This window comes from Ruditapes philippinarum, unplaced genomic scaffold, assembly GCF_026571515.1.
Source record: "Ruditapes philippinarum isolate M1 unplaced genomic scaffold, ASM2657151v2 ctg162_1_1_1_1, whole genome shotgun sequence".
Taxonomy (NCBI): Eukaryota; Metazoa; Mollusca; class Bivalvia; order Venerida; family Veneridae; genus Ruditapes; species Ruditapes philippinarum.
In genome coordinates, this window is record NW_026866001.1 from 32,204 (window position 1) to 50,772 (window position 18,569).

The 18,569-nt window shown below is 32.9% G+C and overlaps 1 protein-coding gene across 1 annotated transcript; it reads right to left on the bottom strand.

Annotated features, from left to right (window-relative positions):
* Positions 1-3,240: 3,240 nt before the first annotated feature.
* On the bottom strand, positions 3,241-5,958 carry LOC132730974 (uncharacterized PPE family protein PPE12-like). The gene is made up of 3 exons (XM_060717062.1): positions 5,802-5,958; positions 4,994-5,039; positions 3,241-4,041 (listed from the first exon to the last, which is right to left on the bottom strand). The coding sequence occupies exon 3, from the start codon at positions 4,003-4,005 to the stop codon at positions 3,400-3,402; it is 606 nt and encodes a 201-aa protein (XP_060573045.1). The 5' UTR covers positions 4,006-4,041; positions 4,994-5,039; positions 5,802-5,958; the 3' UTR covers positions 3,241-3,399.
* Between the last annotated feature and the right edge of the window lie 12,611 nt (positions 5,959-18,569).

An 18,569-nucleotide genomic window follows, 5' to 3' on the forward strand; every position in this document is an offset into this window, starting at 1 on the left:
ACTTACAATATGATTGGACTAGCCGCTGCTGCGTTTGTTACACTTAGCTCTCTTGTAACAGTTTCTGCGATTAATCCAGGTACCTTTTTCAAATGTTTCCAGTTACATTTCGTTATTTGATGTTGCTTTTATTAAGAAGTAAATATTTGGTTTTTGATCGCCATTATGAGATCATGGTCCAAAGATGTACACAATGGTCGGCGGCCCTCTGACCATTATGTACATCTTCGGGCAATACTCGCATAATGGCGAGCAGCAAACCAAGTTTTATAACCTAAATAATGCCGAGAAGTAAGGCGGTCACAGTTGCATAATGACCGAAATCTTGCCAGAATGACCTTACAATACCCTAAATTTTGTTACTATATATAGTAGCATAGGTATTAATGGGTAATATGGACGATATGGTTATTTGTGGACGTTATGATTCGACGTCATGTTCGTTACATATGAACCTCTGTAGTAAAACACGCGAATAAATACACCGTTCATTGCAGTATTTCTATTAATATTCAAGAATGACAATTCTTACATCTATGACAATTTAACAGTAGACAATGTTCAATTCTTAAAAGGCCACTCCATTATGCATCAGAAATGCTATCATTTTCAATTCACAAAAACATTTTATTATTTGTATCTTGTTACAGTTTCCAACAGAATACTCAATTGCCATCATCTTTACTTCTTTTGCTCTGAAGCCAAATGATATAATTGTAGTGAATCACTATTTTGTATACTACTTTGTTTAAATGTTGCTACCTTTAGAACATATTACTGCATTTCTTTAGTTATTTAACATATTAACGTAATATACATGTAAATCGATAATTAAACTATTAATTATTAAACACATGGTAACATTTCATAAGAATTTCAATAATATTGACGTCTTAGGATTAATGTGCCTTGTAAATGGTTCGTTATCACCAGGTTGAATTATACGGAGCCCCTAAGGAGACATTTTCCACACTTTCTTCCCCGGAACTTAATTCGTTTTTACGAACTTACGGAATAATAATTCGTTTTTACGACATGTTATTTCGTAATTACGAAGTATTATTTCGTAATTACGAAATATTAATTCGTAAAAACGAATTACTATTTCGTAATTAAGATCGTTTTTACGAATTAATATTTCGTAATTATGAAATAATATTTCGTTATTACGAAATAACATTTTGTAAAAACGAATTAATATTTCGTAAGTACGAATTGATATTTCGTAAAAACGAATTAATATTTCTCAAAAACGAATTATTATTTCGTAATTACGAAATAACATTTCGTTTTTACGAAATTACAAAATAATATTTCGTAATAACGAATTAATATTTCGTAAAAACGAATTAACATTTCGTAAAAACGAATTAATAATTAGTTAAAACGAATTAATATTTCATAAAAACGAATTAAATGCCGGGGGAAAAGTGTCGAGAATGTCACTTTAGGGGCTCCGTAGAATTAAAAGTATCTCACGTTTTTTAAAGTGGGGAAAAAAAGATGAACACTGTTTTTAGTTTTTACAAAGAGGCATAGCATTATATTAAGAGTGTTTTCGTTTTGTGTCTGTGTATGTGTTTCCGTGCGTGCTTGCGTGTGATTTATTCAGTTTAATTAGATTTATTCTCTTACGTCAATGATTAATTATGAAACACGTCAAATGGCGTCTGACGCCCTCAATAAATGAGCAGAGTTGTTTACCTTTGTACAACTTTGATAATGACAAATCAGAAGACTTCGAAATTATATAAATTCACTACACAGTTATTTTTATGTTTTCAGTTTGTCTGAAGAAATATGTGGAGCAAAGAGCGTGTTTTGAAACGTTCGATATCTGGACATATGACCCAGACATTGGCGCATGCGTACATATTCAGGACTGTCCCGGAGAATATTACCAATTCGAGGAAAATGCCTTTCAGTCCCATGAGAGATGCGAAATGACATGTTCACCCGGAAAGATTGTTGGTCATTTAAAGCACTTTTGATAGGTCATTTAAAGCACATCTGATTAATAAATAACTATATTCAGTATTTTTCATTTGTTCATTTTCTTCATCTCAATGTTCCATTGCAACTTGGACATAAAAACACTCCATGTCCAAGATTGCATAATTGACAGCTTAATGGACAGAAGATCAATCCTTCCAATTTCTTTATGAAAACTCTGCAAGTGTTCAAAATACAAATGTAGTAAAAAAAAATATCAAGTGTACATGTGAATAAAGAATTAAGACAGTCTTATTACAGAAATAAAGTTATACATTTTCAAAAATTGCCAAAGTTCCCCGAAATATTTATTCAATATACTAGTAGGCGTGGTCGCAAACCGGTAAATAAAAAATCAATCTTCTGCACATATTTTTAAGGCAGTATTGGAAGTTAATATTCTGCTTTCATTTTTTTTTTTTGAAAATCTGCGAGTAAATATGATTTAATATTTTCTACGCGTATCGCGTACGGCAATACATAAACGTTTTGCATTACGCAGATTACATGGGCTAGAAAATATTACCTGCGGTTCGAATAGCAGCGCAATATAGAATGCCACTTCGTAAAGATATCTAAAGTAGAAATACTTAATGAGATGAAAACTGTTAAAGAATATATATTATGTGCTTCTTTGTATCAACATACAAATTATCATATGGATTTTGAATACTATTTTTATGATATTACATGTATTATGTATTTCTTAACCTTTTTATCATAGTTGTTCTAAGTTTTGCGTTCATTCGTCTTGAAGTGTACTGAAAAACCGCAAGAAAAATCACGAACACGCAATTTTTACCTTTTCTTATGAAAAGTTATATAATTATACATGAAATATATTGAAATAGCTCAACATATAAAAGAAGTTACAGGTAATAATACTGGTTTAGTACAGATAATTGAAATGTGAGTACATACGCATTTGTGAGGACTTGAGCAAAATAATGAGCGTTCTTTCTGACAAGTAATAATGTATAATGACAATTATTCACAGAAGTTAAAGTCATTTTGATTTTTTTTCTTTTTAAGCGGCGGATAAAGTTAAACGAACACACTTCAGATCTGTTCGTGATTATCACTTTTCGCATATTAAGTTTACTTTCTCGTTGGAAAATATATTGTCATATAAATATTGGCATACACGACACGTGGCAAAGTGTATGTTCAAGGATGACGATCTTCGACTTCAATAAAAAATACAAGCGTTACTAGCATTTTCATTTTTCTTAGCCATTCTTTTTTAACAACATCTTTTCCACCTTCAAAATAGACATCATTATCATCTGCATCGCCATTTTATCTTTAATCCACGCCATTTTCGTCATTCAGAATCATCTCCCACATCGTTTTTTCATTGCCTTTAATATCTACAACACGTTTCTCAATCCAAAACACAAACATCATTCACTCTTTACCATTATAATCATTTAAGTTCTTTTCAACAGCGATGGCATTAGTTTCTTCCCCCGCGCAATCAGTAATGTTTGTGGCACCACAATCATCAATCATCTCTACACCATCAGCACAAACAGTCTCCCCAAAAACATCATTGTCTTCTACTACCAAGCTATCATCTTTCTCACCAATATCACTATAACCAATATTTTCTTTACCACCATTATTTCCTTCATCAACGTCATCATTTATGTTTCCAAAACCACCAGCATCATCGCCAATATCACTGTAACCAATATTTTCTTTACCACCATTATTTCCTCCATCACCGTCATCATTTATGTTTCCAAAACCACCAGCATCATCGCCAATATCACTGTAACCAATATTTTCTTTACCTCCATTATTTCCTCCATCACTGTCATCATTTATGTTACCAAAACCACCAGCATCATTGCCACTACTTATTACTCTACAGTCGTCACAATTTTTTTCTTCACCATTACCATCACCATGGTCAGGAGCATATTCACTACGACTATTAACTTCTATGAGTTCACCATCATCAACAACGTCAGTGGAATTTATCCGTTTATTGCCTTCTAGTGTCTTCATTTGCTGGTTAAATTTTTTTTTCCCCTTTTTATTAATCTTAAATGAACAAAAACTAAAGTAAAACTTCAAGCGAGACAGCAAAATTTTATGTTCATAGTGTGCAATATCTTATTTATAGGACATGCTACATTAAATGGCGACAGTACTACGGTAATCCCTAACCACCGCAATGTTCGTCCGTACTTGCTCATGTGACATTACAGGATGAATGTCCGCGTTCAATCCCGACAGACTGTACTAATCTTCAAGGATACCCTTATTTTGTTTGACAAAGCTGTATTTTTGTCCGACTTTCGAAATGAATGGCAAATAATTTCGTGCAGTCTGACCAGATTTTATACTATTAGTAGTCTAATAGAGAAATCCATTTCAAATTTTCAGATTCAAGCAGGACAAATTCACTTCACAAATTCGATTAACTTAAGGCTAACAATCATCTTATGCAGCAAACAAGCCAAGCAAAAATGATTTTTAACAAATTTCTTCGGGCGTACAACTAACAGGCTTTCCTGGATAACTTTGATAACTATGGAAGATAATCGCTGCTTCAATTACATTCTGCTTTCTTACATTGCAAATTGTAGATTTATGTAATTTTGGCAACAGTTATCTTCCATAGATAGCTGACCTGAAAAGCTTTAAATTGTCATTTGCTATTAAAGGCTATGCTAATAATGTATTTTGTTCAGCAAATAGATCATATTTATGTTATCAATTCATGTATGTATAATATATCAAATGTCATAAACTTTATAAAGAAATCTTATTCTTTCCATGTGTAATCTCTTGACAAAAACTGGAATTGCACCATATATCGTAGCTGTCGTTTACATTAAATTTTGGGAATACATGTATACTGAAATAAATGATTTTCGAATTTAATGGCCGTATTTTTAACGTGTACAGATTTGACGAATTAAAAATGGATACAAAAAGGTTAATCTACATTTAAATGTGTCATAGCTAAACATGATAAAGAGTTGATTACCTTAAATTTGTAACAGGCCTTTTTGCGCCTCACTCTGACGAGTACACTGAAGTAAAAAAGATTTTTTTTAAACCACCATTATCAAATATCAAAAAATAAGGCATTGAGCATATGAAACAGGTAATGCTTAAGGGCATTTTTCCAAAAAGGGTCACATGATCACATCGCGAAAAAACAACAACAAAAACCAACAAAAAACAACTTGAAACAATATCATATTTCATGATTATGCATACTAGGATGGACACCGTAAGTTAAATAACATGTTCACAAAGATTTCAGGATCAGGATCAAGATCAGGATCAAATTTAAAAACTCTATTATTATTCATTTTTAACCTGATAGATTATATATTTAATATTAATTTGATAAAACTAGACTTGCAATAGCAAGTTTATGATGTTTTAGAATACATTTATAGTCAATTTTGCAAGATACAGGCATTTTACAGTTGATCCAAATATTGATCCTGATCCTAAAATTGATCCTCATTTTGATCTGAATATATTTGTATTTGCTTTGTTATTTGTTGATTTTATCCCAAAATAGTTTGGTTTCTTTGCAAATCAGCATTTTTTTACATTTTGAATATCTACCATTTACATCTAGGAAAGCATGATTAATTTTAGTGACATTAAACAATGAAAATAAAACCAGGATCACTTGATCCTGATCCTGATCTTTTGTTAGTGAACACGGGGCAAAAAAGAAGCCTTGGTGTACTATTTTATGCATAACAGAGAAATCCCACGGGAACTTGATATATCTAAAATATTAAAACATGGTCGCACATGTAAATGTTACTCACCAGGCGACGATCAGTGCAGCAACAACAACAACAATAACAGTACCCAATACGATCAACGGCACGACCAGAAAATGGGGGCTACCTGAGGAAGATGGCGTAGTAACAATTAGCTGCGTCGAAGAGCTTACTGTTGTTGAAAAAGACGTCGTTGATGATGTCAAAGGTGACGTCGTTGATGATGTCAAAGGTGACGTCGTTGATGATGTCAAAGGTGACGTCGTTGATGATGTCAAAGGTGAACAAGCTCTCTGAATTATGCTTGATGATGCATCCGTTGGAAATCTTTTCAAACACCTCTTGGCTATTTCACAAACTTCCTGTTTGCAAATACCGATGTTTATTGCATAATCTACGAACTTGTCGTAAAAGAAAGGGGGTGGACACGGTGCTGCATTAAGCCAATCCCTGGATGAACATCCATCAACGTTACACGTACAGTTCATTAACGTTTCCATTTATACATGTATAAAATTTATACTTCCTTTTAGTTAAACGTTCTCATGTATATTTTCACAAAACTAACAGAGTAAACAGTTTAAACATTTGGTAAACCATAGTTTGAATACATAATGCATAACATTTTTATTGCTTTTATAATATTGATTAATGTTTCAGGTGCGATCATAAACGCTCCGTGTTTTATAAATAAATAAAACATAGATTAAAAAATATTATTATACTCTTTACTCTATAATACTCTATAACTTACAAGAACTTGCACTTAATTTCACTTTAAAGTTATCCATTACTTTTCAATGCCAAAATGTAGCACGACAGAAAAAGACATATATCACTAATGAAATAAATTAGAAAATTAAAGTTATATACGTCCGTTAAGAAATAGAAAGAGCATCGAAACACCAAGCTATCTGATTTTTACTGTACGAGGGGGGGGGGGGGGGTAGCCCTCGAGTATTAATCAGATTGTTGAGTGGTTTAATGTTCATTCTCTTTTGTATCATAGTCAAACATAAAAACACGTCCCCTGTTTTCACAATATTAAACCCCAGAAAAAAGTAAGCAATGAACGAGCATCTGAATATGAAATTTCTGTCGCTTTCCCTTTTCTGCCGTCACAATAAAAAAGACATGCTCTGGAGTGCGGGTATCTAATACCTGCATGTACTCCAGTTAACGCACTGTGCATTTATATGTATACGATTTAACTTTGACACATTTTCAACAGATAGGTCTCAATACTATGATACAATCAATTTTATTGTGTTGACATTAAGTTATTTCCAAAAGTTACTGTTATCTTATGAGCTATTTAAAAGATGATATCACATTTTTAAATCTCTAAGCAAAAAATATTATATCCTTGGCATGCTATAAAAAATGTCGCGCGAAATAAGGTTTTAATGTTAAAGAGCTTTGAACTTATATAATAACTGCAGTAGGCTGTTTGCAAAGACTTTAATGATTGCCAGCTGGCATAGGGTTCACTTAATTTAAGGGCTTACAAAAATTCTATCGAAAGCTAACAAATTTTTCGCATAGCAAAAGATGAAACATATCAATTTCTACTCCTCAGTGAATATGAATTTAAAATGAGAATTTGTTTTAAAGTTTCCGTTTTCTTTAGTCTTTTGCGTGACAGTAGTGGCCCTTCGTAAGTTTGAAATTCTATATAAACATGAACTACATTTTTGTTATCGGTTTATTGTTTAAGTGAATTCATCTTAGCGATCAAGTTATTATCTTAACAGCTCAAACATGACTATACATGGTAATATGGGTCTTAAAATGTTAACATTTGAGCCATGTCATGACAAAACCAACATAGTTCGTTTGCGACCAGCCTGGATCCAGACCAGTCTGAGCATCCGCGCAGTCTGATCAGGATCCATGCTGTTCGCTATCAGTTTCTCTATTTGTAATACAGTTGGTAAGCGAGCAGCATGGATCCTGATCAGACTGCGCGGATGCGCAGGCTGGTCTGGATCCATGCCGGTCGCAAACCCATTATGTTGGTTATGTCGTGACGCGGCTCATTTAATTCAGCGTGTCCCCAGATGTGTAATAATTTTGGTAAATTTTATTCAAATAAGTAAACATGTGCATTCATGAAGTGGTTTAATAAACATAGCATTTAATAGACTTCCTTAAGCTACATGTACCTATAGCGTGTTAAAAAGGGCTGATGTGACCCTTACAGATAGTTGTTTAATAGTGATAAAACATGAAGTAAATTTTGTGATTTTTTTTTCATAAACCTTTTAAATTGTTTCTTAAATATTGAATATTTATACCTGGGACAATTTCATTTTGTCTAAGCTAATACTTCTGTTTAAGCAATCATATATTTTCCCAACTGTAATGTTTTTCTGTTTTTTTTACTCACCTAAAGCCGTGTCGCTGGCTCTAAATTTCCGACAATCTTGCCGAGTTGCAATTCATACATTCTTGCTGGTACTTTATTTGATCACATACCCGTGCCGAAATTGAGACTCCGTAAAAATGGTATTGCACGGCGGTGCATATATTTTGACGTGACGTCATTAATAGCGTTATACAAAAATAGTGTCAAGACGCGCTAATAAATGTTAGCGTTAAACTACGTCAATGAAAAATGACTATTATTTTACTTTAAACGGTCTTTATTTTTGGTATGTGATAAATAGAATATTAAATTTGTGTAAGTTCATTACTGAATTTTTTGCACTCGTTGAATAAAATAATATAATTTTATTCAACTCGTGCAATAAATTCAGTATTGAACTTACACTCATTCAATATCCTCTATATCTGGCCTATACTCTAACATATTCACAACTTAGATATGAATGCCAAATACATGATTAGTCATAAAATATGTTTACATGACGAATTCATCTGTTTCACCTTATCTTCCAGGCATACGGTATAATATGTTTATTTTATCAACCTGTGACCATATTGTACTATTAGGTCAGAATAAAATCGGCTGTTGAACTAAAATGTTGAGCTTTGCGATTACAGTGATTCTAATAGTGAAATGTGTGCATACAAGTCTATCTATGGACCCAGGTTTGTATTTAATTTTTCGTATCAATTAAATAATATTTCAAATTAAATATCAATTAATATTTTATTTTTTGGAAAGACAGATGTTTGGTTTTTGATAATCTTTAAAGTGAATTAGTCTTTAACGGAAGGTCTGTCATACAATGAATAGTTATATTGATAGTATAAAGTATCAGACATGACAACAAAACAGGAAAGAATGATATATTTGAACGAGTTGAATAAATCATATTTCGAGAGCCTTTGACGAGCAAAATATTATTTTATTCAAAGAGTTCAATAAATCTAGTATTTTATGTCCTTGGTAACTTACTTAACAAAAAACTCTCTAGAAATAATAATGACTGACGTCCTCATTAAAATGTGTAAACATGTTTTTTTACCTGATTAACTGAATCGTTTTCCAAGTCCTTCTTTACATTTCAGAATGCCTAAAGCCTGTTGAAGAACAGCCGTTCTGTTTCGAAGTATTTGATCTCTGGACTTACAATACGGAAAAACAAGCATGTTTCCGGTTTAAAGATTGTACAGGACCGTACTTCCGATTAGGTGAAAACGTCTTCCCTTCCCGAGAACGATGTGAAAAGAAGTGCATGACTTAGACATAATGCTGCTATTTTTTGAAGAATTCAATGAACTTTCATTAAAAAAAAGTTAGTTTCATGTGTCAGCTTGCCCAGGAGTGCATTGATAATTGGGATTTAAAAATTTAACAAATAGAAATTAATTGAATTAAAATAATTATCAAAAAGTTCAAATTTTGATACCTAAAGTGGCTCACGTACTGTTTCAAATGTTAAAACTGAAGCTAAAATGTCCAAGAACATCTCTTGGACATTAATGCGATCATCAAATGTCAAATTCCAAGACCTCATATAAAATTGTAATAAAAGTTCACATTCAAGGCAAATGTGTTCAATTGCTTTTTACCCAACGGTCATGACTTAAGGTAGAACGCGACACTTTGCGAACTTTCGAGTAGCGTCTTGAAAATTGGCATAGAAGAATTTGACCATATTTCTAATAAGGTTCCGTTGATTTTATTTTAAATAGTTTCCTCCAATTTTTGTACACACGGCGTCAAAGTTGACCATCAAAGCCCGTTTACGAGCATGATCGAGGTCGTTGCGTATCCGTGGCAACTTTTACGGGTATTTCAACGCCATTGGCGGACAAAATATCTTTAATTCTACAACATTTGACGGAAAATAGTTTTCCTTTAGCTAATATAAAATTTATCATTTTACGCCGAACTATTTGAAAAATGGAAAGAAAATTGTCAATTTTGTGTAAAATTTGACGTTCAGTTTAGCCACAATTTTCGGCTTTAAAGCGGCTTATTTAAAAATTCCTGAAATAAATCTTTGATTATTTTCTTTAAACGTCCTTCAAAATGTATACTTAGTCAAAATAACTAAAAAATAAAAAAAAATTAGGGGGTCACCAATGGCGTTAATATACCCGTAAAAGTTGCCAATGATACGTAACGACGTCGTGTTCGAAAACGGGCTTTGACGAACGTTCATTTTTTATGCCCTCACCATTCTATGTTTAATATCCCAGAAGTATACACAGCTGACTTGTATACACAATCAAGAGCTTGAATCGCGCATATTTGACGGGTCAGGTGCTTAACTCTAGACGGGGATTACCTTAAACATAGGAAATAAAAAATAATATACATATTTAAAGAAAACGTCTGTTTGTTTAGAAAAAACGAAAGAAAAAAACCTAACCAAATAACTCCGTCTGGCATGCTCTAATGCCAGACATGTTCAATCCAAAACTGTGTTGTGAATTTCCTTCCTAATTTTCGACAGAAACAAAACTACAAAGGCCATGGGCATAAATATAAAGCCTAGCTTTATTTAGTGGAACATATAAAGATGTTTATATTTATAAATGTTTTTATTAATTGTTATCATTGTTAACTGCAAGAGACTTGAGCGGGGTAGTCGACTGCTACGGAGAAACAGATCTATTTTATTTGATATAATATATGCCATATGGGATGTACATGTATATAGTTACATTTTCAAAAATGCTTAAAATTAACTAATGTAAAGTAGGCCTACACGTTACATCAGTATGGATGTTTGATCTCCTTTATAGAAGTCAAATGGTAAATTTATAATCAATGGGTGATATTTTAGCTACCCTGAACTCTCGGATCTTCTATCATCAATCAAAGAGTTTCAAGAAGGTTGGATGAATGCAGGAGAGCAACGGAAAATCTTTACTATTTTTCAATGGTTACTTAAGCTCGGAATCAGTTGTGTTAGTTATTTTTAGATCTTTTTCCTCAAGAATACTATGTGCAACAATCATAAATTCTCGAAAATTATCAGTGGGGGTAAATTAAACAAGAGCCATGTCAACATGGCCATCCCCCTCCGAATGTGTTTGCTCATTGAAAGAATGTTTATGTAGTAGAGCAGAATAATTCCATTTTAAGAAGTCTTTTGGTAATGAAAACTGACGGATGAAGTGATTACAGATTTGAAACCTATGTGAATATTGATGGCTGAAAATAACAAAGGGCAATTACTGAAAAATAATGCAGGGAAGGTTATCATTCTTGTGTGCTGCACCCCTCCTCAGTAAAATCTATCTACCTATGAAGTTTCAAGTTGATACTTCAAATACTTTTTGAGATAAGCTCCGGACAAAATAGTTTGAAAAAGAACAAAGGGCCGTAACTCAAAAATTATATAGCAAAGCGTTATCATTCTTGCGCGAAGCATTCCTCATCAATAAGATCTATCCACCTATGACATTTCATGTTGACATCCCAAACACTCTTTAGTTATGCTCCACTCAGGTGAAAAATTAAGTATGAAAAATAACAAAGGGCAATTACTCCAAATTTATGAAAGGTAGAGTTATCATTCTTGTGCACTGCACACCTCCTGAGTGAGATATATGCACCCATAAAGTTTCATATTGATATCTCATAAGCATTTTGAGTTATGCTCTGGACAAATATTAATTTTGAAAAATAACAAAGGGCAATAACTCAAAAATTATGCAGGGTAGAGTTATCATTCTTGTGCACTGCACTCCTCCTCAATGAGATCCATCCTCCTATGAAGTTACAAGTTGATACCTCAAATACTTTTTGAAATAAGTGTCGGACAAAAAAGTATGAAAAGAAACAAAGGTACATAACTCAAAGTTATATAGCAAAGAATTATTATTCTTGCGCACAGCATTCCTCCTCAATAAGATCTATCCACCTATGACATTTCATGTTGACATCTTTAAAACTTTTTAAGTAATGCTCCACTCAGGTGAAAAATTAAGTATGAAAAATAACAAAGAGCGATAACTCAAAAATTATGAAAGGTAGAGTTATCATTCTTGTGCACTGCACTTTCTGAGTGAGATCTATGCACATATGAAGTTTCATGTTGATACCTCAAAGGCCTTTTGAGTTATGCTCTGGACAAAAAATAATTTTGAAAAATAACAAAGGGTAATAACTCTAAAAAGTATGCATAGTAAAGTTATCATTCGTGTGCACTGTACTCCTCAATGAAGGGCTATCCACCTATGAAGTTTCAAGTTTATACCTCAAATACTTTTTGAGATATGCTCCGGACAAAAATGACGTTCGGAAGGACGGACGGACGGATGGTCGGAGGGACGGAGACCATTTCTATATCCCCTGCCGCCTTTTCGGCGGGGATAATAAGCTTTGCGTTTTGCATTGATAAAAAAGAAAAGTATTGCATCACCATATACGTACATGTATGTTTGAAAGACAGTCAATAAAAACACAGAACCAGAACATCAGTTTAAGTATTTTATTTAGAAACTAACTAATGTTGAAACTGAAACATATTTCAAACATGGCACAGTTTAAAATGCGGCATCTCTATACAATACTGATTATGTTTTATTCAAATTATACAAATTTACAACTTTGGCGATCATATTTTACATATGGAATGAAATCAGAGAAAATACGTATAGCAGGTATCACCAAGGAATTTCTGTATAATTATAAACCAAGAAGCGTTCAAAATGAAATTTGTCGCGCGCAACATTTCATGTTATTTTCATATCTTGTAGTACAAATAGTCATGCATGCCATTTTGTAACTTCACAACTCTAACCATGTGTGTTGGCTTGAATTAGAAGAACAAAGTGTGACAAGACATAAGTAAAAATACGGAAAACGTAATATGTCAATACATGTAGATCCATTCAGAATGTACAAATTAGTAAATTTAGTCATATCAAAAAGAAACAAACTAATATTCATTCAAACAAGAGGGCCATGATGGCCCTGAGGTCGCTCACCTGTATATAGCCCCCCACCCCCCCAACGTTGCAGGGCCAATTTAACCCAAGGGCTTTTATTTGCACAAACTCGGTAGACACCCATATGAAGATGTTTCATGCTAAACATCTAAGCTCTAGCTCATTGGGCTTTTTAAAAGAAGATTTTTTAAAGTTTTTACTATACACACATAGTTAGAAACAATGACACCCCTGGGGCCGGGCCAGTTTTGACCCCAGGGCTTTTATTTGAACAAACTTTGTAGACACTTACTAGAAGATGTTTCATGCTTAATATCTAAACTCTAGCTATTTGGGTTATTTCAAAGAAGATTTTAAGTTTTTGCTAAACACATATAAAGAAAATCAATGACCCCCGGGCGGGGCCAATTTTTACCCCAGGTCTTTTATTTGACCAAACTTTGTAGACACTCACTAAAAGATGTTTCATGCTTAATATCTTAACTCTAGCTATTTGGGTTTTTTCAAAGAAGATTTTTTTAAGTTTTTGCTATACACATATAAGGAAAATAAAAAAACCCCGGGGCGGTGCCAATTTTGACCCCAGGGCTTTTATTCGAACAAACCTGGTTGACACCTATAAGAACATGTTTGATGCTAAATATCTTAGCCATAGCTCTTTGAGTTCTTTAAAAGAAGATTTTTTAAGTTTTTACTATATGCATTAGGGAAAATCAATGACCCCCCATGCGGGGCCAATTTTGACCCCAGGGATTTTATTTGAACAAACTTGGTAGACACTTATTAGAACATGTTTCATGCTAAATATCTTAGCTCTAACTCTTTTGGTTCTTTAAAAGAAGATTTTTTAAGTTTTTACTATATACATATGGGGAAAATCAATGTATATACATATGGGGAAAATCAATGACCCCCTGGGGCGGTGCCAATTTTGACCCCAGGGCTTTTATTTGAACAAACTTGGTAGACACCTATTAGAAAATGTTTGATGCTCAATATCTTAGCCATAGCTCTTTGAGTTCTTTAAAAGAAGATTTTTTAAGTTTTTACTATATGCATACAGGGAAAATAGGGAAAATCAATGACCCCCTGGGGCGGGCCAATTTTGACCCACGGGCTTTTATTTGAACAAACTTGGTAGACACCCATTAGAACATGTTTCATGCTAAATATATTAGCTCTAGCTCTTTGGGTTCTTTAAAAGAAGATTTTTTAAGTTTTTACTTTATGCATATAGGGAAAATCAATGACCCCCCCCGGGCGGTGCCAATTTTGACCCCAGGGCTTTTATTTGAACAAACTTGGTAGACACCTATTAGAACATGTTTGATGCTAAATATCTTAGCCATAGCTCTTTGAGTTCTTTAAAAGAAGATTTTTAAGTTTTTACTATATGCATATAGGGAAAATCAATGACCCCCCGGGGTAGGGCCAATTTTGACCCCAAAGCTTTTATTTGAACAAACTTGGTAGACACTTATTAGAACATGTTTCATGCTAAATATCTTAGCTCTAGCTCTTTAAGTTCTTTAAAAGAGGATTTTTAAATTTTTACTATATGCATATAGGGAAAATCAATGACCCCCGGGGCGGGGCCAATTTTGACCCCAGGGCTTTTATTTGAACAAACATGGTAGACACCCATTAGAACATGTTTCATGCTAAATATATTAGCTCTAGCTCTTTGGGTTCTTTAAAAGAAGATTTTTTAAGTTTTTACTATATGCATATAGGGAAAATTAATGACCCCCCGGGGCGGGGCCAATTTTGACCCCAGGGCTTTTATTTGAACAAACTTGGTAGACACTCACTAGAAGATGTTTCATGCCAAATATCTAGCTCTAGCTCTTATGGTTTTTTAAAAGAAGATATTTAAAGTTTTTTCTTTCGGTTGCCATGGCAACCAGAGTTCTGCATGGAATTAAATTCTTTGAACAATTTTTAAAGGTGACCACCAAAGGAACATTCCTGTGAAGTTTGGATGAAATTGGCTTAGTGGTTTATGAGGAGATGTCATTTAAAGTAAAAGTTTACAGACGGACGGACGACGGACGGACGCCGGACGAAAAGCGATCACAAAAGCTCACCCTGTCACTTTGTGACAGGTGAGCTAACAAACAAAAAATATATGAGAAAGCCAAAAGATTTTTTGATATAAACGTTTCGTGACTATATGACATTAATATCAGATAATAAATGCATAGCCAATATGATTTCATTGTTTAATAAATGACAAGAATCGACATTGTGCATAATTGTGCATCATTCCAATACTTTCTATTGGCATTGATGTCCATCATTCAAATACATATTATGGCGTGAAAGGTATTTTAAAAAACAATTCTAAAAAATTATGAACAATACCCCAAAAGCTGTGAATAGACATAACATCATTATATATTACATAACACGCAAAAGTTATGAATTCATATACTGTAACATTCAAATATCCACATGAACAAACAACTGACCTTAACTCAATCAATACTACGCTACCTTTTTAAATGGCTTAAGATGTCGCATGTAGACTTTCTAAAATTTCAAGTACGGTTCTTGCATCCCGTGAAGGGTATACCCCAGCATTTTCAAACCAAGATTGGAGTGCGACAGGGTTAACCACTTTGTCATAAATTTTCTTAGCAACAGCTACAACATCTAAATTTGAATTAAATTTATGTTTCTTATTAATTAGTTTTTTATACTCAACTTCATAGCTTGATACTACAGCTTCAAATACACCTCCATTTCTTGTTTTAACAATGCATGATTCTTGCGGTGGCAAAACAAACAAAACAACATTTTGTTCTTTTGCCCATTCAATTAGATCGACAGATAAATGACTCTTATGTCCATCGTACAACACAATTATGGTTTCATTTTCCTTCATTTGAACATGATTTAAAAAATGATCACTTAAATAGTTTCTAAATCCTTTTGTCACTAGCTGAGATTTCCTTATAAATGTACTGTCCTCTTCCTCATCAAAACCTTCAACCATGACAAAATAAGGTGGAATTTTCTCTCCTGATGCATTCCCTGCCCCTATAACAGTTAAAGTATCATATTTATCATTTATTTCGAACTCAAGATCCATTTCGTCCATAATAAAAATACGTTGAGGCGTACCATGATACTCAAATAAGATACAGTTCAATTGTTCATAATAATTTGAAATTTTCTCTTCGCTGGTGCACAATATCTTTTGATTTGGCAGAAGAAAAGGAACCACTAGTTCTGATTCCGGGTGACGTTTTTGGTAAGATCTATACCACCTTGTGGAAAAAGGTTTATCTGCCGCCCTTTTACCCAGAAGATATGGCATAAATCAGACGCACTGTCGAAGTAATTTCAGACTTTGTATATCCGTAGCCGACGTAAGCTAAATTATTCAAATGAGAAGAAAGTTTATGTTCCTCAACCAAACTGAAAGTTGGGCATTGGTCCCATTCTTGATTCCAAAGGTACCCTTTGATGTACTTTATCATTAAGTGTACCTGTACGGTATGTTAAACGTCTTTCGCCGCCTTGCGTATGGATGTGCTACCGTTCTGTTTTACCATGTTGTAAGCATCAACTATTTTAGATTTTTCATAAGTCCCTTTAAATTTTGCTTTTTTTCCTCTGATAATCTGAAATAAAATGAAAAAAAAGAGAATATTATTATAACTGTCTGTAAAATTGGTTCTTTCCACTGGTGATGATAAATTTTGATGTATCTAGCTAGCTTATATGAAGCCCTTGGTTTTGGTTTTTCCCCATTTGGAACCCAAGATAAAGGGTCGTCTTAAAAAAAAAGAAAACTTTGGGTTTTCCGGAAAAAATACTATTTATCTAGTTTTAGCAATAAACATACTGAAAATCACATTTTTGTATTGGGCAACTTATATGGAGAGCCAGTTTTGGTATTGAAATTTGGGATCCCCGGGGGGGTTAATGTCTTTGCAACTTTTTACTTTTGGGCCCGGGAAAACCAAATTACTTTCCAAATTTTAGAAACCCGGGATTTTTGCCCTTTAATTTCCCAGGGGTTCAAATGCAATCCCAAACCCCAGGTTTTCATACGGGCTTGCTATTTTACCAAGTTTTTTTGTTTCCCCAATTTTTCTCATTCCAAAACCCTAGCTTTTGGGCCCGGGAAACCTTTTTTTCTGTTTTTAGTTACGTTTTAAACCCTGTTTTTTGGGGGTCTATTAAACATAAAAAAAGTAAGCTTATTTTTGGTTTCCCATTATAAAATGTAAGTTTGCTTTCCCAATATACGAACTTTTATTTTTGGAAAAAAATGGTAAAATTAAAAAACATAACCAAAAACTTCAGTTTAATTTATTTTAAATTTAAAAACTAAAAAGGGTTAAAAAACTGAAACAAAATTTAAAAACAGGGAACCCCCAGTTTAAAATCCCGGGCATTTTATAAAAATACTGATTATGTTTTATTCAAATTATACAAATTTATAACCATTGCGATCGTATTTTACATATGGAATGAAATCAGAGGAAATACATATAGCATGATGTATCACCAAGGAATTTCTGTATATTTATAAACCAAGAAGCGTTCAAAATGAAATTTGTCGAGCGCAACATTTCATGTTATTTTTCATATCTAATAGTACAAAAACAACGTATCATGTCATGTATTTTCACAAAAGCAACGTATCATGTCATGTATTTTCTTATCTTATAGTACAAATACAACGTATCATGTCATGTATTTTCATATCATATAGTACAAATACAACGTATCATGTCATGTTTTTTCATACCTGGTACAAATAGCCATACATGCCAAATATATAGATAATATTAAAGTTTTTTTATATTTATTTTCATCGAGTGGTATGAAAAATAAAATCATGAGCGGCGGTAGCAACAAGTGTCTAATGATTATTTTGAAACCACAAGATGAAAAATACCTATGTTAATAAAAAAATGTTGTTTTTTGTTTTGTTTATTAACATACCATTTCCCCTTTTTTTTTTTACAACTCTAAAAACTTCCACTTTAATTTAAATGTATTTGGCCCTTAATTAGAAAAAAAAAATGAGTCTAGGGCAAAAAGTGAAAATACGGGGAAAAAAAAAAAATTGTTTTTTAATTACAAAAGGTTTTTGATTTTCCAAAATTTTTAAAAAAAATTTTTTCCAAAACCCCAAAAATTTAATTTAGGGTTTTTTTTTCAAAAAAAAGGGAAACAAAAACAAAAACCAAACCAAAAAACCCAACAAAAACCATAAAAATTTTAAAAAAGCCAAAAAAAAATTTTTTTAAAAATAAACGTTTTTGTTTACTAATATGAAATTAAATCAGCTAAAAATAATAGCCAAAATAAGGATCTTATTGGGTTTAAAAATAAATACAAGGAATCGAACCCTTTTGCTCATTTCAATACTTTCATTGGGGGAAAATTTATTCCATTTATTCAAAAAACCATATTATGGCGTGAAAGGTATTTTAAAAAAAACAATTCTTTAAAAAATTATGAACAATACCCAAA